The sequence below is a fragment of the Panthera uncia genome, assembly GCF_023721935.1.
Source record: "Panthera uncia isolate 11264 chromosome B3 unlocalized genomic scaffold, Puncia_PCG_1.0 HiC_scaffold_1, whole genome shotgun sequence".
In the NCBI taxonomy this organism is placed as follows: domain Eukaryota; kingdom Metazoa; phylum Chordata; class Mammalia; order Carnivora; family Felidae; genus Panthera; species Panthera uncia.
In genome coordinates this window covers 24060522-24088325 of record NW_026057582.1, presented here as the reverse complement: position 1 = coordinate 24088325, position 27804 = coordinate 24060522, and the positions used below count along the sequence as shown (strand labels likewise).

At 43.9% G+C, this 27804-nt stretch overlaps 2 protein-coding genes across 2 annotated transcripts in view; one reads left to right on the top strand and one right to left on the bottom strand.

Annotated features, from left to right (window-relative positions):
• Window positions 1-27804, top strand: part of ADCK1 (aarF domain containing kinase 1) — a 121620-nt gene that overhangs the window by 28369 nt on the left and 65447 nt on the right. The window contains exon 4 of the mRNA XM_049612403.1: window positions 24674-24877. Coding sequence (XP_049468360.1) covers window positions 24674-24877 — 204 coding nt within the window. The remainder of the gene's footprint in view (window positions 1-24673; window positions 24878-27804) is intronic.
• Window positions 15849-16201, bottom strand: LOC125909300 (60S ribosomal protein L36a-like). Its single transcript, XM_049612404.1, has one exon. It carries the CDS (start codon window positions 16190-16192, stop codon window positions 15878-15880), a length of 315 nt encoding a protein of 104 aa, XP_049468361.1. The 5' UTR covers window positions 16193-16201; the 3' UTR covers window positions 15849-15877.

Here is a 27804-nt window from a genome sequence, read left to right as displayed (position 1 = left end):
CACTTGTTTTTCTTGCCTGCATTCCTTGGCTCATGGCCCCCATTCTCCATCTTCAAAGCTGGCAACATCCGGCCAAGTCCTTCTCCTGCTGCCGGCTCTCTGGTTCTCTTTTTCCACTTCCCTCTTCCACTTGAAAGAACCACCTAATCATCTGAGGTCATCTCTCTAGCTCAAGGTCAGCTATCAGCAACCTTAACTTCATCTGCAACTTTACTTCCCCTTTGCCGCATAGGTAATATGGTCACATGTTTCAGCGAGTAGGTGGTGGGCATCTTTGTTGGGGTGCAGGCAGTATTTTGTCTTCCACATTAAACCATGAGTGTGGGGTCCTTCCAAGGGTGGGCCTTCCTTTTTTTTTTTTTTTAATTTTTTTTAATGTTTATTTTTGAGAGAGAGAGAGACAGAGAGAGAGAGAGAGCAGAGAACACGAGCGGGAGAAGGAGCAGAGAGAGAGGGAGACACAGAATCCGAAACAGGCTCCAGGCTCCGAGCTGTCTGCACAGAGCCCGACACGGGGCTCGAACTCACAAACTGTGAGATCATGACCTGAGCCGAAGCCGGACGCTCAACCGACTGAGCCACCCAGGCACCCCCAAGGGTAGGCCTTCCAAGTGTGGCTGCACTGGTCACGTGCCCATGAAGCTGGCCCTCTGAGAAGATTGCAGCCTAAAAGCCTTGAGATGGGAATGAGCTTGGCTTGTTCAGGGCCCTGAAAGGAGGCCAATGGGATGGAGTAGAGTGAATCACAGGACGAGTGGTACAAAATGAGGCGGGAGAGGCCGGCTTGGGAAGAACATAGGGTTTCTCGGCCACAGGGAAGGGTTAAGAACAGCAGGCTAGTTAGGATCTGTCTTTGAACCTTAAAAAAAAAAAAACAAAAAAAACTCCTGTATGAAAATTCAAATGCAATTAAAAAGTAGGAAATATGATGAACCCTGGCACCTAGATCTAAAATATGTTGCTATAATTCTTTCACTTATTTTTTTTCTGCTGAAGAATTTTAAATTGCAGAAATCATGCCATTTCACCTGTAATTTCAGCGTGTATCTCTAATAGCTGATGTTTTCTAAGTATTCCCCTCATTATCACAATGCATGAAATTAGTGAGAGTTCTTTAATTTCTTCTAATTCCTATATGTGTTATGTTGTCCCCCCAAATGCTCCTACCACTGACCTTGACGTTGCACATGTGCTTTGCACGTGTTCCCTCTTTCTGAGGTCAGAGTGAGGCCTCCTTCCCTGTATCGAGGATCTTGCTTTCTCTTCCTTGCTACCAGCCCCCAAGATCTCAAGGCTGTGAGAAAATGAAAAAGACTCCTGTCCACGACCCAAGCCCATGGCCTGAACAGGGATGATGGAGAAGGGAGGGGAAGCAGGCTGGCTGGATATGTTATTCTGCTTGTGGCCTAACATTTATTCTTCTTGTCTGTAATTGCCATTCCAGAAATGCCCTCGCTCTTCTAGCCACAGAGCAACTGTTGAGAACAAATTAATTATGCATCTTCTCAGTGTGTGTGATTAAGGGGCAGATGGAGAGAAGGGTTCTCTTCAGTTTTTCTGGCAACTAGGTTCCCAAATGGATGCTTTCCAGACCAAAGAGTGCATGTCCTGGGCTCCTGTGGGCATCTGGATTTGTCTGTGTGGTGGCAGGCTTGCTCACTGGCAGGCAGAGTCACAAGTTGCCAGTAATAATATTATTAATCCCTTAAATTTGCAGCACATTCAATGTTTGCTGAGGGCTTGCGCACTCACATCAGTTCATTTGTTGGGATTTCAGGGATGCTGGAACAACTTTCTTTGCTTAATACCTCCCTAAATCATTGCTGATGCTTGTAATTCTACCATTAGAGATTAATTCCTTTGGCCTAAAACTCTGTTCTCTATTAAAATGCAAGTATCCTTGGCAGCTGTGATGCATGTTTTATTCATGAAGCCTTCTCAGCCACTAGCAGCTGCCCTCCCCAAATGCCCCCTCCTACAACTTTCTTTTTAGGATGGCCTTCTCTGAAACAGAACCTATATTTGGAACGTATCCCATTTCATAGAACTCTGTTCTCTCAGTTGCCGAGGCTGGAAAAACGGACAGGTAAAGAAACTCCTGCCAAGGTGGCAACGACGGATAATTTCCGGTATTATCACCTCTAGTGTGTATTTGGAACTTTCTGGAAACACAGTGCTTAATGCAAAGGAACCTGTATCCCTTCATCCTGTCATGTCATCCTGCCATGGCCTTGGATCTCCTCTTTATCGGGTTCCCTTACAGGAGCAGAGGAAAGGGGCCTGGCAGGACCATGTTGAGAGCAGATACAGTCTGTATAACACAGATCAGGCATTGGCTTGGGGCGTTGTTTATCCTAAAGATGAAAGAAGTAGAGCTGGCCATGTGTAACATAATGTCCATTTTGCAGACGGAAGACTGAGGTGTAATGATGATCTGGTTGCAGTGGGACTAGAATTAAAGTTTTGCCTTTAGAACTCCAGTAACACACTTGTAAATTCTGAGAGTCGGAAGACACCTTAGAAACAATCTAGCTCTGGGAAGGCAAATGCATTTCATTTGCTGACTCCAGTTGTAGGTAGTGGTTGTCTGACCGCAGCGTAGAGAATGAGCATGTCTTCACGTGGGCTCAGTGATTGTGTGTTGTGGTTGGTCGCTGATGTCTGATGTGAGCCATGGGTATGGTAATAGGGGGGAGACATGTATGCCACCCACGCTATTGCTGCTGCTGTCCAACCTCTCATTTTACAAATAGGCCATCTGAGGTCCAGAAAGCTGGGAGGATTTGTTCAGGACTTGTACAGTAGGAGTGGTAAGTTAGAGGCAGAATTGGTCCGGAATCCAGGGTTCTTGAGTTCTGGTTTGGAACCTTTTCTTCTGATTGAGCTAGGTATTCTAATAAGTGTTTCACTGTTGCTAGGGAGCGTTGCGGTCTTAAAGTCACACTACCTGGGTTCAGATCCCAGCTCTGCCACCAGTTAGCTATGTGCCCTTGGCTGGGCGATGTAACTTCTTTGAGCCATTGCTGCTTCATCTGTAAAATAGGTGATAATAATTGTGCCTACCTTATGGGGTGGTTATGGAGTGAAATAAGATAACACACATATAAAGTGCTTAGATGAGAACCTAACACCTAGTAAATAGTAAATGAATATTAGTAACTTAATCTAAACATTAAGTTTTATTTTATTGTCCTTTTAGATTCTTGCTAGATAGTCACCCCCTCTGCAGAATTTAGACACCTGCTCTTGTCCTTCCCTGTTGAATGCTCTGCGATCTTCTAGGTTTGCAGTACTCTAGGAATTTGTAATTTGGTGATGAAAATTCCCGTAGTACCAATAATCAGGTGTGAGATGGTGCCAGGTCTGTCAATGCCTGCTCTTCTGGATGTCCTACTTCACAGAAGTTTGCTTTGGTTTCGGACATGTGACGAAACCCTGGAGGCCTGCTGTGGTTCTCCGAGGGCCAGCTGCCAAATGGAGTCCTGGTGACCATTTTGCCTGGTTTCTCCTCCGATCGGAACATTGCTATAACATCTCCCCTAGACGGTCCCTGTTCCCTTATGCCAGTGTGTTCCTAGTCTGCAGACTGGGTGTCAGTGCCCAGCTGGTGCCAGCCCTGTCCCTCACACCCATTTCTCCTATGGGCTTAGACGGCAGGGCCCAGTCAGAGCCCAGACCCGAAAGCTGTGCTGTGGTTACTTCCATGCCTTAGTGTAGCTGCGCAGGCTGTCGGTAGTGGTTCCCTTTGGGTGGCCTTGACAGGGAGGCCTGGAGAGTTGGAGGAGTCCAAGATCGTCCTGGGAGTCTGGCCAGGGGTGACTCCTGCAGGATGAATGGTCTGCCCCTGGCATTATTTGACCTTGCCTCCTGGTAGAGTGGCATTTCCTGATGGCAGCGGTGTCCAGAGCCCCCTTGGAGAGTTTTTAAGGAATGGCAGCGGTGGGGAGGGCTGCCTGGGTGCTGTGTGGTGATGGGCGTGTGGCTTCTGTTGAGTGAATCATCACTGAGTTCAGTCTTGCCTGGTTGCAGAGAATAAAACCTCTGCTTCAGACCCTCGAGGAGGCCTTCTTGGGGTCTGTCTGCTCCCTGAGAAAGGGATGAGGACTATGGGAAGGAGGCTGCCCTCCTTGGAAGATGGCTCCAGCATCATCCCTCACATTTGGAAGCTCTGTTGCCCTGGGCCTCTCACCTTGGGCCCAGCCCGGTCTGGTTGCAACCTGGCCATGTGTGCGGTTGCTTCCCTGCTGTTTGTCATCTAGAGCAGAGCCTATGATCATAGCCACAGAGGTGCAGCATGGGTTGGGCCAGGCTTTGTTCCAGGGAGGCACAGACGAATGGAAGGCTGAGCCACACTGGGGCTAGAACTCTGGGCTCTGCTGTTAGTTCTGTGATGGGGGAGGCGGTAGCTGCATCTGTAAGAACGAGGGGCTGGCAGCTGGCGGGGAAGAGAGTGGAAGGGGCCAGGCTGGGACTGGGAGGAAAGGGGGGATGGGGAGAGAGGCCTGGGTCCAGGCCGAAGAGGGTTTTGACAGGTGAAAAGAAGTGAGGCATGGTGAGATTGTGGAGTGTCCTGTGCAAAGGCCGGGGGGGGGGGGGGAGGCAGAGTATGGTGCGCTGGGTTGGGGGATAGCTGATGAGGGGAGGGCAAGAGATGAAGCTGGCAGGCGTCTGGGCTGCATCGTGCTGGGCCTCGTTGGCCCAGGTAGGAGTTTGAATTTCATGCCGAAGGCCCTGGAGACTTTTGGAGGGTTATCAGTGAAGGTTGTCCTCCTTTCCCACTGTGGCCAGTGTCCTGCCCCTTCCTGGGCCTGCCTCCTTGGGCTGCACAAGCCGGTGGCCTTGTCCATTTGCCGCACTGAGAACTTATGCTTCTTGGGCCTTGCTCACTTCCTTCACTCAATAGTTCTCTGATTTCTGTATGACTGGTGCTTTCCAGGCCTCCGTGACTTCGTGAATTTGTTCCTGGTCTTAGTGTTGTAGCCGGCTTACTGGAACAGCTCCTGGGAGCCCAGACATGATCAAGCCCTGTGGTGGCCATGTGGCCTGGCTGTGGGAAATAGCTGAGGCTCAGCAAGGGGTGGGAGTTGGGGGATTGTGAGCACATAGGGAGGGCAATGCTGAGGGCCCATAGCAGGCACTGGCTGCCTGGAGTTTCCTTCTAATCCATGAGGAATATTTAACAGTGTGTTTGGGGGGGCGGCAGAATTTAGTAGGAGACAGGTTTTGGAATTGTACAACAGTGACTCAAACCCTGGATATACTGCTTACTGGCTCAGTAATCCGGGCAAGACCCCTAACTGTTTTGAGCCTCAGTTCCCTCATCTGTGCAATGGGGAGAACAATAGTATGCTCCCCCACCCCCTTCAAGGGCTCTTACCTGGATCAGGTGAGGTAATGTGTGTGAAAGGTTTCATGCACTGTAAAGGACTGTGCATTTACTACTGAGGACCCGTAGTACGGAGTGTGTGGTGACCAACATTTTGTTTTTTAGCAGCTTATATTCTATGCTGGTAGAGTGAGTCAGTAATTCAAACAGAAAGAATGATTATGGAGAATAATATGTGAAAATTATAAATCAAGGACCTATTTGTGCTTCCATTATGCTGACAGGTCATTTGGCACCTTAAATTTGATCCTCATTTTAATATACATTATTAGATGTTAGTAAAACATTAGATGATAAGATACTTGTACATACTTGGATGTTCACAACGTTTATCATCTATTAATGAGTACGATAGACTGATTGAAGACAGAAATTTTTTCATTGCAAAGACTCAGGACTTCACAAATACATGAAGTGGGGCTAAAAAAATATAATTGGTTTATAAACATAAAACAATGTTCTAGAATTAGGTAGAGGTGACAGTTGTACAACTTATTGGATATAGTAAAAAAACATTGTACTATATAGTTTAAAATGGTGACTTTTATGGTATGTGAATTATTTCTTAATTTAAAAATAGAAAAGCAATTATTAAATCAGTAATTATGTTAACAAATTTAGAGATTCAAGAAGCAATTACCTATAATTTCACCAAATCAAACTCATCATGATTTTTATATACCTTCTAATACTGTTCTGTTACATCCACAGTATCCTATCAATATGATGAACTGTTTTTCTCACTTAACTTGTTATCCTTAGTATTTTCCATGTTGTCCTGTAGTCCATTTAAAAGCAGTTTAACTCACTGTGTGACTGTTACCTGATTTACTTAGCTTTTCCTTTTTCCCACTTTCAGGATGCGTCTACATATGTTTTTCCATTATAACTAACACTGTGCTGAACATCTTTGTACATGGACTGTTTTCCATGTCTTAGATTAATTTCTTAGGACAAATTTCTAAAGTGATATATATGAATCAAAACATTGCTGAGAGAAAATTTTAAAAAGACCTAATAAATGGAGAGGGGTGTATTATATTCATGGGTAGGGAGACTCAATATTGCTAAGATGTCCATTCTCCCCAGATAAATCGATAGATTCATGGGAATCCCAGTCAAAATCCTATCAGGCTTTTGTGTATAAATTGACAAGCTGATTCTGAAGTTCATATGGGGATGCAGAGGGTTTTGGAATCAGTGCTGAAAAATAACACTGAAGAAGAACAAAGTTAGAGGGTGAATACTGTTTGATTTCGAGACTTACTATAAACCTATAGTAATCAAGACAGTGTGGTATTGGTGTAAAGACAGACAAACTGATCTATGGAACAGACTAGAGAGTCCAAAAATAGACCCACACATATATGAACAATTAATTTTTCACAATGGTGCAAAGGCAATTCAGTTTAGAAAGATTTTTTTCCAACAAAAGTGCTAGAACTATTAGATATTCTGATGCAGAATTGAACTTTGATCCATACCTCCTACTACATACGAAAACTGATTCCACATAGATCACATACCCAAATGTAAAAACCTAAAACTATAAAAATTCTAGGAGAAAGCATAGAAAAATGGCTGTAGTTTGGGATAGGCAAAGATTTCTTAGGTGTACAATGCCAAAAGTATGATCCGTAAAGGAAAAAGTGGTGAATTTTACTTTATCAAAATGAAAAATGACTTCTTTTTGGAAGATGTTGTTAAGAGAAAGGAGAGACAAGCTACAGACTGGGAGAAAGCATATGCAAATCGTATATCTGATAAAGTACTTATGTGTGGAATATATGAAGAACTCTGTAACTCAGTTATAAAAAAAAAAAAACCAACAAATAACCCAATTAAAAAACAGACAAGATTTGGACAGACATTTGACCAGAGAAGATGTAGAGATGGCAAATAAGCACATGAAAAGATGCTTAACACATGAGTCTTAGGGAAACACAAATTTAAACCATAATGGAATATCATTACACATGTATGAGAATGACCAAAATGAGAAAGACTTCTTACACCGAGTGTTGGGGGATGTCGAGGAGCTCTTCCACACTGGTGGGAATGTAAAATGGCACAACCACTTTAGAAAACAGTTTAATTTTTTAAAAAGTTAAACATATACGTGTCATACAATTTGACCATTACATTTCTCATTTAATGAGAAATGAAAGCATATGTCTGAGCAGAGATTTGTACATGAATGTTTATAGCAGCTTTATTGGTACTCCTAAACTGCAAACAACCCAAATGTGCATCAGCACACAAACGAATAAAGAAGTTTGATACATTCATACAGTAGAATACTACTCAGTAAGAAAAATCAACAATAAATTGTTGATAACATGCAGCAACAAAATGGATCTCAAAAAATTATGTTGAGTGAAAAAGTCTAGACCAAAAAAAAAGTATATGCTGTATGATTTCACTTATATAAAACTCAAGAAAATTCTTGACTACTGAAAGAAAGCAGAGTGGTGGTTGTCTGGAGATGGAAAGTATATAGAGGGATGGGGCTTGACCAAAGGACACTGGGGAGTGATGGATATGCTTACCAGCTTGATTATGATGATAGTTTCATGAATGTATACATATATCAAAAAATATGAGATTGTACATGTGTAGTTTATTATGGGTCAGAATACCTCAGGGAGGCTGTTAAACAATGATAATAACGGATTGTGATCTATTGAAAAAAGCAGACATTCGTGAGTCCAAGTGCACAAAAACAAACAAGATGAATAAATTGAGAATTTGTAAAGAACTGGTTATTTCTAAAATTTGGTAGTGCTTCCTCACATGCTACTTATAAAAATAAGTAGCTTTAAGTGAGGAAGCCAGGTGGATAACTATCTTAAAGAAGTGATGAAAATTAACATTGCCTGTAGGGAGACAAATCAAAATTGTGCACCACTTGATAGGATGTAATGAGAACAGAGCCTTTTATTAAATTATTGGATTTGATTAGCTAATTTTTTTAAAAAGAATTTTTACATCTATGTTCACAATTAACATTGGTCTGTAGCTCCTTCCCACCCCCCTTGTATTTAATGTCTGGTTTTGATATTGGGGCAATGCTGGTCTCATAGAATGAGTTGGGAAGTATTCTGTCTTCAACTTGCTGGAAGAGTTTGAGTGAAATGGTAATATTTCCTGCTTAAATGTTTGGTAGAATTCGACTGTGACACCATCTTGGATAGAAATTTTCTTGTCTGATATAAACATAGACATTCCACCTTTATTTTAATTAGTGTTGGCATGATATATCTTTCCCCATCCTTATACATTTAACCTATTGGTATTTTTATATTTAAAGAGCATTTCTTATAGGCAACATATAATCAAGTCTTTCTTTTTTTATCCAAATTGACAATCTCTGGCTTTTAAACTGGGGTGTTTAAACCATTAATATTTAGTGGATTATTGGTATGGTTAGATTTACGTCTTTCATCTTGTTCTCTATTTGTCCTATTTGCTCTTTATTTCTTGTTTTCCCTGCCTTTTAGATTGGATATTTTTTATGGTTCTATTTTATTTCCTTTATTGCTTTTTTTTTTATTATTTTAGTGATTGTATCAGTTTACATCATACATTTTTTAATTAAAAATGTGCATTTTTTTAATTAAAATGTTTTTTAATGTTTGTTTATTTTTGAGAGAGAGAGAGAGAGAGAGAGAGAGAGAGAGGAGAAGTGGCAGAGAGAGAGGAAGACACAGAATCCAAAGCAGGCTCCAGGCTCTGAGCTGTCAGCACAGAGCCTGATGTGGGGCTCGAACTCATGAATGCAAGTTTGTGACCTGAGCTAAAGTCGGACGCTCAACTGACTGGGCCACCCAGGCACCCCTACAGCATACATTTTTAATTCTTCACATTCTGCATTCTAGTGATATTATACCACATCACAGAGTATAAAAATCTTATAATAGTATACTATCATTTTTTCTTCCTAGCCTTTTGCTATTGATGTAATACATTATGCTTTTACATATGTTGTAAACTCCACATTACTTTATTATTTTTGTTTAAGCAATTGCTTATCTTTTAAAGAGTTAGAGTATAAGAAAAGACTCTTGTATATTTACCAATGAAGTTACTATTTCTAGCCTCTTTTCCTCCATAGATCCGTATTTCTCTCCTGTATCATTTCCCTTTTACCTGAAGGAATTTATTTAACATTTTTTGCTGTACAGGAAGATGAATTCTCTGAGCTTTTATATATTCCTGAGAGAGTTTTAATATTATCTTTGTTTTTGGTGGGTATAGAATTCTGGGTTTTCTTTCACTGCTTTCAAATTTTTATTATTTTTTAATGTTTATTTTTGAGAGAGAGAGAGAGAGCATGAGGGGAAGGGGCAGAGAGAGAGGGAAACACGGAATCTGAAGCAGGCTCCAGGCTCTGAGCTGTCAGCACAGAGCCCGACGTGGAGCTCCAACTCATGGACTGTGGGATCATGACCTGAGCTGAAGTCAGACGCTTAACTGACTGAGCCACCTAGGCGCCCCTCTTTCACTGCTTTCAGAAATGTTGCTCTACTGGCTTTTGCTTGTATTGTTGCCAGAGAGAAATCTGCTGTCATTCTTATGTTTGTTCCTCTGTCCATAATGTGTCTTTTTCTCTGGATACTTCTAAGAGTGTTCTCTTTGTCACTGATTTTGAACAATTCCATTAGGTGGTTTCCTTCATGTTTCTTATGTTTGGAGCTTTTTGAGATTCTTCGATCTGTTGGTTTATAGTTTTTTTAGAAAATCAAATTTGAAAAAATTTCAGCCATTATTTCTTCATGTATTTTTTTTCCTACCCTCTCCTATATCCTCTCCTTTGGAGACTCCCAACCACGTGTTTACTGGGCTGCTTGAATTTGTCTGATAGATCAATGATGTTCTCTCCATTTAAAAAAAAAATTCTTTTTTCTTTGTGTGTGTTTTTTTTTTATAATTTTGTTTTTCAGGGGCACTTGAGCAGCTCAGTTGGCTAAGTGTCTGACTTTTGATTTTGGCTCAGGTCATGATCTCATGGTTCATGAGATCAAGCCCCACGTCGGGCTCTGCGCTGACAGCATGGAGCCTGCTTGGGATTCTCTCTTCCTCTCATGAGTGGAGGAGGGGCAGAGAGTGAGGGAAAGAGAGAATCCCAAGCAGGCTCCATGGTGTCAGTGCAGAGCCTGACGTGGGGCTTGATCTTATGAACTATGAGATCATGACCTAAGCCATAATCAAGAGTTGCATGCTTAAATGATTGAGCCACCCAGGCACCCCTGTGTATTTTGTTTTGAATAGTTTCTACTGCTAGGTCTTCAGGATTACTAATGTTTTTTTCTACCATGTCTAATCTACAATTAATCTCATCCACACATTTTGTACATCACACAGTACAGTTTTATCTCTAGAATTTTCATTTGGATCTCACTCTATTTTTTTTTTTTTTAAATATTGTTTTTGTGTCTGCTTAACTTTGGACAAATGAAATGCAGTTACAACTGGTTTTAAGGTCCTTCCCTACTAATGCTAATATAGGTTTCACTTCTGGTTTTTTAAAATTATATTTTATTAACTTTCATTTTTAGTTCTGAGTTTTTTGTGTTTTTGTTTCTTCACTTATTTATTTCAAATTTTTATTTAAATTCTAGTTAGTTAACATACAGTGCAATATTGGCTTCAGAAATAGAATTCAGTGGTTCATCACTTAACATGCAACACCCCAGTGCTCATCAAAACAAGTGCCCTCCTTAATACCCATCACCTATCCATTCCCCACCCACCTCCCTCCATCAACCCTCAGTTTGTTCTCTATCATTAAGAGTCTCTTTTGGTTTGTTTCCTCTCTCTTCTCCCCCACCTTCCCATATGCTCATCTGTTTTGTTTCTTAAATTCCACATATGAGTGAAATCCAATGGTATTTGTTTTTCTCTGACTTATTTCACTTAGCATAATACACTCTAGCTCTATCCATGTCATTGCAAAAGGCAATATTTTATTCTTTTTGATAGTTGAGTAATATTCCATTGTGTATACATATATGCCACATCTTCTTTATCCATTCATCGGTTGATGGACATTGGAGCTCTTTCCATAATTAGGCTATTGCTGATAGTGCTGCTGTAAACATTGGGATGCACGTACCCCTTCAAATCTGTATTTTTGTATCCTTTGGGTAAATACCTGGTAGTGTAATTGCTGGATTATAGGGTAGTTCTATTTTTAACTTTTTGAGGAACATCCATACTGTTTTCCACAGTGGCTGCACCAGTTTGCATTCCCACCAACAGTGCAAGAGGGTTCCCTTTTCTCCACATCCTTGCCAACACCTGTTGTTTCTTGTTTTGTCAATTCTAGCGATTCTCACAGGTGTGAGGTGGTATCTCATTGTGGTTTTAATTTGTATTTCCCTGATGATGAGTGATGTTGAGCATCTTGTCATGTGTCTGTTAGCCATCTGGATGTCTTCTTTGGAAAAATGACTATTCATGTCTTCTGCCCCTTTCTTAACTAGATTATTTGATTTTTGTGTGTTGAGTTTGATGAGTTCTTTATAGATTTTGCATACTAACCCTTTTTCCATAAGTCATTTACAAATATGTTCTCCCATTCTGTAGGCTGCCTTTTTGTTTTGTTGATTATTTCCTTTGCTGTGTAGAAGCTTTCAATCTTGATTAAGTCCCAATAATTCATGTTTGCTTTTGTTTCCCTTGCCTCCAGCAATGTGTCTAGTAGGAAGTTGCTATGGCCAAGGTCAAACTGATTGTTGCCTGTGCCTTTAGGATTTTGATGGTTTCCTGTCTCACATTTAGGTCTTTCATCCATTTTGAATTTATTTTTGTGTATGGTGTAAGAAAGTGGTCCAGTTTCATTCTTCTGCATGTTGCTGTCCAGCTTTCCCAACACCATTTGTTGAAGAGACTGTCTTATGTCCATTGGATAGTCTTTCCTGCTGTGTCAAATATGAGTTGACCATATCGTTGTGGACTCATTTCTGGGTTTCTATTCTGTTCCATTGATCTATGTATCTGTTTTTGTGCTGGTACCATACTATCTTGCTGCCTACAGCTTTGTAATATCATTTGAAGTCTAGAATCATGATGCCTAAAGCTTTGCTTTTTTTCTAAGGATTACTTTGGCCATCTGGGGTCTTTTGTAGTTCCATACAAATTTTAAGATTGTTTGTTCTAGCTGTGGAAAGAATGCTGGTGGTATTTTGATGGGGATTACATTAAATGTGTAGATTGCTTTGGGTAGTATAGACATTTTAACAAGGTTTGTTCTTCTAGTCCATGAGCATGGAATGTTTTTCCCTTCTTTGTGTCCTCTTTAATTTCTGTCCTAAGGGTTTCATAGTTTCCAAAGTTTAGATCTTTTACCTCTTTGGTTAGGTTTGTTCCTAGGTATCTTATGGTTTTTGGTGCAATTGTAAATGGGATTGATTCCCTGATTTCTTTTTCTGCTGCTTCATTATTGGTGTATAGAAATGCAACAGATTTCTGTACATTGATATATCCTGCAACTTTGGTGAATTCATATATTGGTTCTAGCAATTTTTTGGTGGAGTCTTTTGGGTTGAAGGCTTCCTTGCCAATTTGAATGCCTTTTAATTCTTTTTGTTGTCTTATTGCTGAGGCTCTGAGATGGTTTTGATTGGTTGGATTTCCTCTCATTTTGTATTTTTCTTCTTTGCATACCTGGCAATTTCTTATTAGGTGCTAGACATTGTTGTACCTTTATATTTTTGGGTGTTAGATGTTTTTGTATTCTTTTTATTTTTTATTTTTTAATGTGTTATTTATTTTTGAGAGAGAAAGAGAGAGAGAGAGAGAGAGAACAAGTGGGGGAGGGGCAGAGAGAGAGAAGGAGACACAGAACCAAAGCAGCCTCCAGGTTCTGAGCTAGCTGTCATCACAGAGCCCAATGTGGGGCTTGAACCCACAAACTGTGAGATCATGACCTGAGAGGAAGTCAGACACTTAATCATCTGAGTTACCCAGGTGCCCTTCGTATTCTTATACTCTTGAGCTTTGTTCTGGGACACACAGTTCAGTTACTTGGAAACAGTTTGATTCTTTTTCAAGCCTTTCTTTTAATATTTGTTGGATGGGAATGGAGCAGTGTTTAGTTTGGGATATTCCCCATTACTGAGGCAAGGCCCTCCTGGGGATTATAACAAGTGCCTCCAGAATTATTGGATTTTCCAATCTGGCTGGTGCAATGGGCCTATATGTGCACTGGGTACTGTTAATCCTAGTCTTTTGGAATTGCTCTCTCTCGAGGCTCATGTGGTTTTCTCATGTGCATGTGCTGAATATGTGACATGGAGCCTCCACACATCTTTTTTTTTTTTTTTTAATTTATTTTTATTTTTTTAATTCACATCCAAATTAGTTAGCATATAGTGCAACAATGATTTCAGGACTAGAGTCCTTAATGCGCCTTACCCACTTAGCCCATCCTCCCTCCCACAACCCCTCCAGTAACCCTGTTTGTTCTCCATATTTAAGAGTCTCTTATGTTTTGTCCCCCTCCCTGTTTTTATATTATTTCTGCTTCCCTTCCCTTGTGTTCATCTGTTCTGTGTCTTAAAGTCCTCATATGAGTGAAGTCATATGATATTTGTCTTTCTCTGACTAATTTTACTTAGCATAATACTCTCTAGTTCCATCCACATAGTTGCAAATGGCAAGATTTCATTCTTTTTGATTGCCGAGTAATACTCCATTGTATGTATATATACCACATCTTCTTTATCCATTCATCCATCGATGGACATTTGGGCTCTTTCCATACTTTGGCTATCGTTGATAGTGCTGCTATAAACATTGGGGTGCATGTGTCCCTTTGAAACAGCATACCTGTATCCCTTGGATAAATTCCTAGTAGTGCAATTGCTGGGTCTTAGGGTAGTTCTATTTTAAATTTTTTGAGGAACCTCCATATTGTTTTCCAGAGTAGCTGCACCAGTTTGCATTCCCAGCAGCAGTGCAAAAGAGATCCTCTTTCTCTGCATCCTTGTCAACATCTGTTGTTGCCTGAGTTGTTAATCTTAGCCATTCTTACAGGTGTGAGATGGTATCTCATTGTAGTTTTGATTTGTATTTCCTGGATGATGAGTGATGCTGAGCATTTTTTCATGTGTCGGTTCGCCATCTGAATGTCTTCTTTGGAGAAGTGTCTATTCATGTCTTTTGCCCATTTCTTTACTGGGTTATTTATTTTTTGGTTGTTGAGTTTAATAAGTTCTTTATAGATTTTGGATACTAACCCTTTATCTTACACATCATTTGCAAATATCTTCTCCCATTCCATCGGTTGCCTTTTAGTTTTGCTGATTGTTTCCTTCACTGTGCAGAAGCTTTTTATTTTGATGAGGTCCCAATAGTTCATTTTTGCTTTTGTTTCCCTTGCCTCCAGAGATGTGTTGAGTAAGAAGTTGCTGTGGCCAAGGTCAAAGAGGTTTTTGCCTGCTTTCTTCTCGAGGATTTTGATGGCCCTCCACACATCTTTAGGGCTCCTTCTTTGTATAGCTCTCTCCTCCCCAGGACTCTGTCCTGTGAACCCTAGTTGCTTTGGCCTTCCTGAACTCTCAGCTCCATCTCCTCAACTTAGGGAGTTCTCTGGGCACCTCTTGGGTTCCCTTTCCTGATGCTGGGCCTGGAAACTTTTAATGCAGTGAACTGGGACAATCGTAGAGTTCACCTTGTTTGTTTCCCATTGCTCAGGAATCACTGTCCTTCGCTGCCTGGTATCCCATGCCTTAACAGCCATTGTTTTGTAAATCTGAATAAAAAATCAGCTGGACTTTTATATTTGTAGAAGATGTTGAAGGAGGGATGATTAAAAAAAAATTCTTCCCCATTATGGATGTAATACATAGGAGTTATAAGAAATTTGGAAAATACAGAAAAACCTATGAAGAAGAAAAATACTTTTGTAATCTCACAGCCTAGAGATACTACTGTTTACATTTTATTTTTTATTTTTAAAAATTTTTTTATGTTTATTTATTTTTGAGAGAGAGAGAGAAAGAGTGTGATCAGGGGAGGGGAAAAAAAAGAGGGAGACACAGAGTCCAAAGCAGGCTTGCAGGCTTCCAGGCTCTGAGCTGTCAGCACAGAGCCCGACACGGGGCTCGAACCCATGAGCTGTGAGATCATGACCTGAGGCGTGAGATCATGACCTGAGCCGAAGTCGGAGGCTTAACTGACTGAGCCACTCAGGTGCCCCTACTGTTTACATTTTATTATGTTTCCTTTGGGTCTTGAATTTTTGACTAGAACAATTTATCAAAAATCTTTGTTTTGTTTTGGGGTCTTTTACTTACTCTTTCATGATCTCTCTCTTTTTTCCTATGTTGGTGGGGCATGTCTGTGTGTCTGTCTCTTTCCTCTTTGTGTCACAAACATGTATAGTCAACCCCAGTAAAGATACTGCCCAGTTCTTTTTTTTTTTTTTTGAACATAACCTCAAGATTTTATTGTCTTCATAATGTAACAAAATATGAAGCTTAGAAACTAGATCACTTGGCCCTTTCTCTTCTTATCTCCTCCCAGTTCAAAATGCTTGCATCTCTTAATAGCCAGCATTCTCTTAAATCTGCAGTTGGGCTCAACACATTCAAGCCTCAGCACAATCTTCTTTGTAGTTTCAGCCTTTTTCTGGAAAATCGGCTTAGTCTGCCCACCATAGCCATTCTGCTTCCTGTCATAACACCGCTCTCCCTGGGCATAAAGAGAATCTTTGCCTTTCTTGTACTGTGTCACTTTGTGGGGTTGGTGCTTGCCACACTTATTGCAGAAAGTCCGGTGGGTTTTAGGAATGTTCACCATGGCTGTGAGAAGGCTGTAGGCACAGAAAGATACTGCCCAGTTCTGATGAGGAGCCTTGTTGATTCAGTCTGACTTTGGTACCTTCCTGCTGAGTTTGGAGGCCCAAGCCCCTGCTCTTGGGTGTTTAGACATGAGTCAAGAATTGCCCTCTTTGGGCCTTTGTTCCCTCCCTCCCAATCAATAATTAATCAGTACTGAGTTGATCTTATTAGCTATTCACTTTCAAAACTCTAAACCAAGCTGGCTAATAACAATGCTTTTAATTAATATGAGGCAGATTAAAACTCATTACAGCAAGGTTATTGGTAATGAGATAATCATAAGGCAAGTTATTGAGCTGGGAGTGAAAATGAAGTTGGAGGAGGGGCAGGGAGACCACGCCAGCTGTTCCTGCCGTTATTTTGGGAGGGACAGAAGGGGGAATGTCAGGCCTCTGCAGTGAGGACATGCTGCAGCTACACCCCCAACCAGCCAGAGAAACCAGGTGCTTGGTTAAGGCAGCACTTGGGTCAGTGAGCTGATAGGTGGTCGGTGTTAGTAGAGGAAGTAGGGTCTTGGGGCAGAGAAAGTTAAGTCAGTGTTGAGAATAACGCTGTATCGCTGTTTGCATTTCTTGTGTACGGATGCTCTGCCATTTAGATGACAGAGCATGAAATTAGCTATTGTTTCTATTAGATTGTGGTCTAGACTTGTTGGTCTGAACAAAATATAGGGAGTTTGGATGGGCCCGGAGTGTTCTTTTTTATTTTTATTTTCAATTTCATTTTTCTAGGAATGGTGGTTTCCACTCCCCCCACCATCTTTTTTGATTCATATATTGAGCAGTGACTGTGTGCTGAGCCCTGTACTAAAACTCTTTTTTATTAATTACTTAATATGACCATCACAGTGACAGTCACCATTTTTCTCCTCCTTTTACTGATGAGGAAACTGAGGCCCCAAAGTTAATTAACTTGTCCAAGGTTATAGGGCAGGTAAGTCTCAAAGTAGGATTTAAACTCAGGTGTTTTTGATTCCAAAGCCATTGCTATTAATCATGTTTTATGACTCCCATCTTGTTGTGTTCAAGGCCGTCTGCAGTTTTCATTGGCCTTTTAAATGTATACGCTTGAGGGGTGCCTGGGTGGCTCGGTCGGTTGAGCATCCGACTTCGGCTCAGGTCATGATCTCACGGTCCATGAGTTCAAGCCCCACGTCAGGCTCTGTGCTGACAGCTCAGAGCCTGGAGCCTGTTTCAGATTCTGTGTCTCCCTCTCTCTCTGCCCCTCCCCTGTTCATGCTCTGTCTCTCTCTGTCTCAAAAATAAATAAACGTTAAAAAAAAAAATAAATAAATGTATACGCTTGATTCAACTTCCATGGCCGCCCCCGTGCCAGCCAGGTGTTCTCATACCTGGGAGTTACTGGGCAACTACCTTTATTGCCTGCCATCGATGATTCTAGTGTCATGGTGCATGGCCACCTCTTGGTCTGCATGGTGAACTCCTTGCCCACGAAGACCCTCCCCACAATGCTTGCATTCCCACTGTGCGAGCACGTGGAGAAATTCAGTTCATGCCTGCCTCCAGCACATGCTTGAACACACCACCATTTCATCCTTTACTGACTCTAGGACCTTGGGAATGTTACTGAACCTCTCTGAGATCATTTTGTCATCTTTAAAGACACATATTAAGATCTATTTTATGGATATATGGGGCAGATTTAAAAACAATATCAACCACGTATATTTCAGCATTTACTGTAGGCCGGGAATAGTACGTAGACCAAGGCACTAAATAAATGATTATTTATTATAGTTGTTACTGATTTATAATCCTGAGCTGTCCAGTATGGTAGCCATTAGCCACATGTGATTATTTAAATTAATTAATTAATAATTAATGAGTGAGAGGGAGCAAGTGAGCAAGGGGCAGAGAGAGAGAGAATCCCAAGAGGAACAGAGAGGGAGAGGGAGAGGGAGAGGGAGAAGGAGAGGGAGAGAGAGAGAGAGAGAGAGAGAGAGAGAGAGAGAAAAGCAGGGCTCACCTGAAGCGGGGCTTAAACTCATGAATGTGAGATCATGACCTGAGCCAATGTCAGATGTCTAATGACTGAGCCACCCAGCTGCCCTGATTTAAATTTAAATACTTTAAAATTAAGGATGCCTAGGTGGCTAGGTTGGTTGAGCGTCTGACTCTTGATTTTTGGCCCAGGTCATGATCCCAAGGTCATGGGATCTAGCCCTGCATTGGTCTTTGTGCTGAGTGTGGAGCCTGCTGGGGGTTCTCTCTCCCTCTCCCTCTCTCCCTCTCCCTCTCTCTCTGTCTCTCTCTCCCCCCCCCCGCCCCTCTCCGTTGCTTGTGCTTTTTCTCTCTCTAAACATTAAAAAAAAATGGAGAATTCAGTTCCTCAGTCACAGTAGCCACATGTCAAGCGGCCAGCAGCCACTGGTAGCTGCTAGTGGCCACTGTGTTATTGGACAGTGCAGATGTAGAACATTTCTGCCATTGCAGCGACTTCTGTTGTACAGTACTAGTGTAAACTAACTTTCGTCGTCCTTCCTGCTGCCTATGCCTATGTAGGTGCATGCTTGAAGATGTGTAGCATGAAGGAGTAGATTCAGGGGAATGCAGAGATCCGAGATTCCAGGAGCTTTGCCTTTTCATTGAGCACGCTCCTTGTTGGGGGAAAGGTTCCTGGGTGGTAGAAACCATGGGATCCCTGTGGATGGTCCCTGCTGCCAGCAGGTACTGCCCCTTAAGGTATCAGATTAAGGAAGTAAATGCTGAAAGGGGGGTTTTTACTAAGCTAGTAGTTTCTTGAAATTTTGAATGGGACCCACCTTCTGATCCCAAAGGACAGTGAAGCCCTAGGAGCTGGAGCTGAAAAGGGACCCTGGAGATCAGAGGCCCTACTCTATTCTTCAGCATTTGTGTCTTTTGGCCTTAAAAGAATGTAAGTTTTTGGTGAGTGGCAATGTTCTTCGTGTGTGTGTGTGTGTGTGTGTGTGTGTGTATTTAGAAGCTGGTTGAAGGTGACTTTGGAGCTTCTTTAGTTGAAATGTGGGTGCCATTTGCAGTAGATGCTGACTCAGCTTCATGGATGGCGGTTTTGTGAGTATATAACCCATAGTTGTCATTAATCTACATTTATGGCACATGGACAGCTTGCCCTGAGGTACACAGAGCATATAGGGACACACATGGTCTCTGCCCCTGTGGCTGTGTGCTGAGTAGCTGGTGAGTTGGGGACTGACTAGGTTTCCTGGGCTTGTGTGACCAGAGAGGGCTCCCCGTATTGCCCAGTGTCTTGAAGGTGACCATTACTTTGTGCCAAGAGGTATCCTGGGTTCAAGCCACAGGTGAGGGGCAGTAGGCTGATGCTTTCCTTCTTTTTTTCTAAGTTTATTTATTTTGAGAGAGAGAGAGAGCGAGCACATATAAGTGAGCATGGGAGGAGCAGAGAGAGGAGAGAGAGAATCCTAAGCAGGCTCCATGCTGTCAGCATGGAGCCGTACACGAGGCTTGATCTCATGAACTGAACCGTGAGATCATGAGCCAAAATCAAGAGTCAGACTCTTAAGTGTCTGAGCCATCCAGGCGCCCCTAGAATATTACTGAGGGCTGCCAGCAGCAGAGACAAATGCAGATGTGAATCCAGTCTAAAGAAAACGAAGTTAGGTCTTCAACAACACACATACATGCATGCAGATATGTAGTCCTGTATTGCTCTCTTGATCTGAAGTGCCCTTTTTATCCTAATTTATTCAAATTTGATTTCAAGGACTAATCCTGTGTATCCACCAGGGACCATTCACACCAGTAATCTCTCTGGGGAAGACTTTTTAAAAAGTTTTTTACATTTCTGGTATCTTTATTTCACATTGATTATTGTGTAAGTAAATTGTATAACACACACTGTATTAAAAAGTTTAGAATGGAATCCACCCTATTTTTTGACTATTTTTGAAGTTTTTATTTAAATTCTAATTAGTTAACATACAGTGTAATATTAGTTTCAGGTGTACAATATAGTGATTCAGCACTTCCATACATCACCCAGTGCTCATCACGACAAGTACACTCCTTAATCCCCATCATCTATTTCACTTATCTCCCACCCCCTCCCCCATTTCCCCTCTGGTAACCATCAGTTTGTTTTCTGTAGTTAAGAGTCTGTTTCTTGATTTCTGTCTCTCTTTTCCCCCCTTTGCTTCTTTGCTTTGTTTCTTAAATTCTACTTGTGCGTGAAATCATATGGTATGTCTTCTCTGACTTACTTCATTTAGCATAATATACTCTAGTTCCATCCACGCCATTGCAAATGGCAAGATTTCATTCTTTTTGATGGCTGAGTAATATTCTATTGTGTGTGTGTATGTATATATCTATTTCTCTGTATATGCATACATACATACATGTACGTATATACACCATTGTGTATGTGTCTATATATGTATATTTATGTATATATATATATTTATCTGTATATCATATCTCCTTTACACATTCATTAGTCGATGGACACTTGGGCTGTTTCCATAGTCTGGCTATTGTAGATAATGCTGTTTTAAACATCAGGGTGCATGTATCCCTCTGAATTAGTATTTTTGTATTCTTTGAGTAAATACCTACTAGTATGATCGCTACATTGTAGGGTAGTTCTATTTTTAACTTTGAGGAACCTCCATACTGTTTTCCACAGTGGCTTCACCGGTTTGCATTCCCACCAACAGTGCAAGAGGGTTGAGTGGGGAAAACTTAATAGAAAAGATGATTAATTAGGAAAAGTAAAAGGTAGTTAACTCGAGGAGTGAAAAAAGATTCTAAGGGTACAGAAGTAGTAAGCATATAAAGCAGCTGTTCCCTCTGGGGCTGAAGGGTAGTGAATAAGGACAGAACTCAGCTGAGGGCCTCCCACCTGCAGGGCTGAGATGGAGGTCTGCCCAGTGGTGAGGAGACATGGTGGAAGGCAGGGTCCGTGGGAGCAGCCTCCTGGGTGACAGTGAAATTTGTAGGAGTGTGGCCCAGAGCTAATGTATAGGAACCCTCTGCTAGCTGGTCAGAACAATTGGCTGGAGGGTGTGGGCTTGAGCTGGGCCATAAGAGGGGCCTGCCAGTTATGGGAAAATTTAGTGAGGCGGGTCTGGTCTGGGAGGGCCACTGAAGGGGGCACCCTCAAGCCACTTGCCTGCCGGCTGCTGACCTAAAATGCCACACTGGCTCTGGTAATGGGGCCTCCTTGCTCTTCTGTGGCCTCAGTGTCCCTCCAGAGTCCCCTAATAACAAACCATCTGATAAAGGAGAAATGACAGGATGCAGCCCCAGGATCACAGTGCAGGGTGGAGAAGGATGGATTTGGAGTCTGGAGGCCATAGTTCTGAGCAGCACACACCCACTGCCCTCCTGTGAGCCAAGCCTTTGCTCTAATTCCGGAACTCCCGTTTCTTGCATCTAAGCTCCTGCGGTTCTCAGTGTGATCCTGTTGTGGCAAGTCATTCTCTGTGCACGAATGGCTCCATCACATCTTCCCATGTGCTGGAGGGCACGGGACTGGCCTGCTGTAAGTCCCAGTGAACACACAGTGGTTGATGCCTTTCCTGGGCAGGGAGGGGAAAGTGGGATGTGGCCTCACCCCACCTTCTAGTCCTCTGCTTCCATGTGGCCTTGACCCCAGAGCAGCTTTGATGTAGGGGCTGAGCCTGCCTCCTTAGGGGAGAGGGTGGCCGGGTGCCGGGACAGCCTAGCCGGGAGTGTCCGGTTGGATGTGGGCTCCGGCCGTACCGTATCTTAGGACTAGTGGATTGTGGATGCCTATGTGTTGCGTCTTATTCTGCCAGTGATTTTGATCTCTCTTCTTCTGGGTTGGAATTTGGGGAATGATTGTTCACACTAGCCTGGACCTTTGTACCATGAAGAAATGCCCAGTTCCATGGTTGACCACAGTTTGCCTTCTTTCTCACTTCCTCAAAACCAGGGCTTGAGCATGGCCTTGGCCAGCCATAGCATTGATTTACTGCCCATGTGCCACTGGCCAGCTGAGTCCCCAGTTCCAAATTCTTTTTCTTTTTTTATTTTTTTTTAATGTTTTTATTTATTTTTGAGACAGAGAGAGGCAGAGCATGAGCAGGGGAGGGGCAGAGAGAGAGGGAGACACAGAATCTGAAGCAGGCTCCAGGCTCTGACCTGTCAGCACAGAGCCCGATGCGGGGCTTGAACTCACCAGCTGTCAAGATCATGTCAGATCATGACCTGAGCCGAAGTCGGACGCTCAACCGACTGAGCCACCCAGGCGCCCCCAGTTCCAAATTCTTAAAGAGAATCCACCCCATTCCCACGATCCTTTGATCCATCTAAAAGCTTTCTCTCCTCTTAATCCTTAGGGTTAATTTCCTTTTTCCTGTGCCCTCCCGGCAGGGTAAAAAAGACTTTGTGGCCAAGCTTGGACCAGGTGTCCACGTCAAGGCTGGCATACTCTGTGTAGGGGGATGGAGTCATGTGTATATAGGGTTCCCCAAGGGTTCATTGGGGTGGGAGGTAGAGGTGTCCAGTGGAGCCAGTAGTGGGTGCCCACAAGGGTCTGGGCACAGCCCGCAGTGCCTGGAGTCTGGGGCATCTGTTGTGCTGTGGTGAAACAGGGCAGATGGGCTCCTGGGCTGCCAGGACAAGGGTGTTCTCTTCTTAATTTCTAAAGTAACAGTTTTATGTGCGATGCACTTGGCAACTAACTATATAGGATCTTTAACTGTTTGTTCCATCATTGTTGCAAAAAGTTATTTAACTCCTCAGGTGGTTTATTGCCTCCAATATGTGCTTAATTATGTCGGCATCTTCCATAACACTCAAGAGAGTGTAAGTCCGTGTAGATGTTTACTCCCTCTTTGTTGATTGCATGGGTGGAAGAGGTTTCCAGAGGGCACTGGGCTCCCTTACCTTCTGTGTGTGCCCACAGCCCTATCCTGCCTCAGAAGCTGTAGCTCCAGGAAGACAGGACCTCACAGTTCCAGGACCTTCAGCTGAGCTGGGGTGATGACTGGGGACACATAGCCCAGTGTGTCCCCAACGGGGGCCACCCCCCAGCTCTGGAAGGACAGCAGGCATCAGGCTGAAGGCTGCCCTGTCCTAGGAGACCAGCCCAGCTGCCTGCTCCATGCACCTGACACTTCCCAGTAAAACTTTTCTTCCAGTTAAGAGGAGACCCCTGCTAGGGTTGCCTGGGTGGCTTAGTCTGTTACATGTCTGACTCTTGGTTTCTGCCCAGGTCATGATCTCATAGTTTGTGAGATTGGGCCCCATGTTGGGCTCTGTGCTGACAGCATGGAGCCTGCTTATGATTTTCTTTCTCCCTCTCTTCTCTGCCCCTCCCCTCCCATGCTCTCTCTCTCTCTCTCTCAAAATAAAAAAAACTTAAGAAAAAAAGGAGACCCCTGCTAAAGTTTGAGTTAAAAGAGCCCTAGGTTTAGCATGTTTTCTAGACTTTCCTTTGACATTTATTAGCTACATTAGCTATTTCTGTATAAGCACAACATCTGAGTTTCTTATTTCTATCATTTATTTATTGTTTATTTCTTAATATTTTTTTAAAGTTTATTTTCGAGAGCAAGAGACAGAGTGTGAGCAGGGGAGAGGCGGAGAGAGAGGGAGACACAGAAACAGAAGCAGGCTGCAGGTTCTGAGCTGTCAGCACGGAGCCCGATGTGGGCTTGCAAGATCATGACCTGAGTCGAAGTTGCACGCTTAACTGACTGAGCCACCCAGGTGCCCCAAAGTTTATTTTTGAGAAAGAGAGAGAGCGAGAGAAAGAGCAAGCACCCAAAAGTGGAGGAGGGGCAGAGAGAGAGAGAATCTCAAGTGAGCTCCACACTGTCAGTGTAGAGCCCAACTCAGGGCTCAATCTCACGAGATCATAACCTGAGCCAAAATCAAGAGTCAGATGCTTAACCGGCTGAACTACTCAGGCACCCCTGAGTTTCTTATTTTTAAATATACCAATACCTGACTCCCTGAGCTGCCGTAAGGATTAAAAGAAAGAATGCGTATGAGCATGTTTTAGAAATTGTAGACCTCCAAACAGATAGTATTATTGGTATGTCTGAGGGTTGGGTGGCAAACATACAACTCAGTGTATCCACAAATGAATCATCAGTAGATTAGATTTGCTTAAAAGCCTTGAACAACTGCTCTGGTTCCTGGGCCAGGTAAGTTTTGATGGAGAAAAGACCAGAAGCATGGGCACATCGGGCCCTATGAAGAGGCCAGCCTCAGTCAGTATGAGGTCAGAATTGCTGGCCCTAGGTACTGAGACCAAAGGAGAGCATTGAGGCAGAAGGTGAATGAAGGGTGTGTGTGTGTGTGTGTGTGTGTGTGTGTGTGTGTGTGTTTGTGTGTACGTACTCTCGGAGCGAATCAGGCTCTTCAACCAGTGGGGGCAGGAAAGGGAAAGAATGTCCAGTGGGCAGTGTGCACTCACACCTCTCTGTTCCTGGCCCATCTCCCTGCAGGTGCACCTCCGTTCTGCCAGGCGTCTCTGCGAGCTCTGCTGTGCCAACCGGGGCACTTTCATCAAGGTGGGCCAGCACCTGGGCGCTCTGGACTACCTGCTGCCTGAGGAGTATACCAGCACGCTGAAGGTGCTGCACAGCCAGGCTCCACAGAGCAGCATGCAAGAGGTCCGCCGGGTCATCCGTGAGGACCTGGGCAAAGAGGTAGCTGCCCGTGCCGGGAGCGATGGGTGCTGGGTGCTGGGATGGGATGCTTCTAAGGCTCTGGCAGAGCTGTCCCTGCTGGCTGCTGGGGCTTCACCCCTGGAATGGAAACATACTTCGTGGCAACTTTCAGCAGTGAAATCAAAGGGGTGAGAAGGAACCTCAGTGGCCCTCAGTGAAAAAGATGGTTGAACCGTATGAAATAGTTGATGTGTGATTGTTTTTGCCCTGCAATGTAATGGGATTCATATGGCGCAACCTAATCATATCTATCAGTTATGGAGGGTTTACTGTGTGTGGATGGCAGTGCTGTGTTCCCTGCATTATCTCACCTGATCCTCGCAGTAGTGTTAGGTACCTACCTGTCATTAACCCCATTTTGCAGATGAGGGATAAAAGCTTGGGTGGTGGAGATTAAGTGGAGGGTAAACCCGATTTAGGGCTAGAGTCAGGAGCAAGCCCACAAGCTAGGAGGAGCAAGGTTAGGATGGAGATACCCCAGGCAGAGGGGACCAGATTGGCATGGCACAGGCCTGTGCATGGCTTTGCTTCTTGCCAAGGCTGTTGGCCTCCTGCTTCCTATAGCACGAGATTCACCCCCCAATTAAAACTAAATAAATCACTGTAATAACAGTGTGAAGTGCATCATTGCTGGCATGTGGCAGCTCGTGGGGGCGGATGCAAGGGAGGGAAGGCAGCAGATTAACCCTTCTAGGCCGGCTTGTCTGTGGAGGGCTGGAGTGGGAAGCAAGAGCGGGTCAGTGGCCCCCTGTAAGCCAGGGTAGAGCAAGACGAGAAGTTTGGGGTGTCAGTAGTCACGATGGGCCCACACAGCTGGCCAAAGGATGTATGGGGTTAAAAGATTTTGTCTGCATCTTCAGGGCCTCTTCTCTAGGCCTCCCTGGCCATGTGGTCCTGAGCATGGTGGCCTGAGGCTCCTGCCCCACAGGTTGTCTTGAGCCCTCTGAATAGGGCAGGCTAATGTCAAGGTCACGGTTCTGAGGGGGCGTCCTTCACAGCTGGGAAGCTCGGCAACCTCTGCTTTCTTACCCCGGCCCCCACAGACGCACAATTGAAGTCTTTCCTCCCCCTCTTCCTCCTCCTCCTCCCTCCTGGGAAGATGGCATTTGTTCCCTGGTGACACACTTTCTCATTCTGTGGGTGGAGGGAGGGGAAAGGGGCTATGTGGGAACAGGGTAGGTGGGTGTGGGGGTGTGAGGGCGGGGAAAGTCACTCACTTTGCACTTCCCTCCTCCTCCCGCCTCTTCCACGACACTTCTTGGGGAGCAGCTCTCCCCACCAGGAAGATATCCGAGTGGACCCCACCGACTGTGGCCCTGGGACCTCAGTAGAAAGCTTTGTTTCGTCCCCAGTTTCAAGAACGTGGTTAAAGGAAGCCAAGTCTGTCCTGTATCCCCATTTGCTGTCTGGGTTCGAGTTCTTGGATGGGCTCCGAAGACACCTGGAGCTCAAAGACTACATAGCTGCCCCTAAATCTCAGACCGAAGTGCAGGGGGGTGGCCAGAGTGTTCTGGCTGTGCTGGTTCATTGTATCTACCCTTCCCATCAGCAAAGGCCTTACAGGGTCACTAGTGTCCTTACACCAGTCCATGCCCTCTCCCAGGCAGATGGGGCTGATCCTGAGGGGTCCCCCAGCAGGGTGTGGGAGATGAGCATGAACTTGCAGTTCTTCTGGACCCTGTGATTTACATGTGATTCTGGAGCAGTGCATAATCTCTGCACTGCAGCCGGTGCCATCAGTGTGGAGGGGAGAGCGAATAAAGGGGCACTGTCCTGGCGTAGGGATGTGTGGGGTGGGGATGGGACCACAGAGCTAAGGGAGGGGCGTGTGAGTGATAGGACGAGGCCTTGGATCTTCTGATTACCAGACCAGTGCTTTGTCTCCTACAACAGAGCTTCTGTCTGGAAGAAATCTTTCAGAAATGTTTTTTGTGTCTGTGTCTTAGAAGTTTCTCAGCTAGTATTACCAGAAAGAAACTTGCTTTTTCCCTTTTATTTTGAATGTTAGGCCTAAGTCCTGCAGGACACGTTCTGGGAAGCAGTTGGAAGCCCGAACTCTAGGAGGTGGCATCATTTCTGGTGTCTCCAAAGTCACTTGGGTCTGGAGTGGGTTGGGAATGGTCTCAACCTTGGTCTCCTAAACTGCCCTTGGGACTGTAGGTCTAGGTGCAGTGCTGACGTTGGCCAGCAGATGGCGCTGGAGCTTGAGCGTCAGGGAAAGGTACCCTTTTCAGCAGAGGGGAACCCTGACAGGTGGCTGAGACTTGGGTTCCTTATTCTCCTGGGCATGATTCATGCAGAGGAAGGAGCCCAGGCTGACACCTTTGCACCCTGAACAAGCTGTTGACTTCTCTGGTCCCCAGGAGTTCTTTCCTTCCTGCTGAAGGACCTGGCAGGGTTCTGACCACCAACCCATCCTCACACATTTCTCTTCTGGGCCAGGACTCCTCAGATGCCCCCTGCAGTCACTAACAGCCTGCAGTTCTGTGTTTAGACACCTTTTCCTTCATTTTCCCTTCCTTCTCTCTCTCTTTGTTGCCCAAACAGCTGGTATTTAGTGAAGAAAGCACAGTTCTAGAAACTTTGGATGCAGCTAGGTTCTTTCCTAGCTCTAAAATTCTATGAGAGACTGAAGGAAATGAGATCAGCTGCCAGAGTGATGCACAGAAATACCTTTGTTAGGGGCACCGCTTGTACTGGTGTTGGGGGATTGGGGTCTGGCTTGTGCACTCTGACATGTGTTTCATTAGTCTTTTACCCCTGAGCTCCACATGGTAGGGATCTAGACTCGTACTTGTTTTATAATTTCCCATAGTACCTGGGGAGAAAGGCTGTCATAGGAGATCGGCATTCTTGATGGACCATCTGACCAGAGCGGCCACTGGAACGTGGAAGAGAACCGCTGT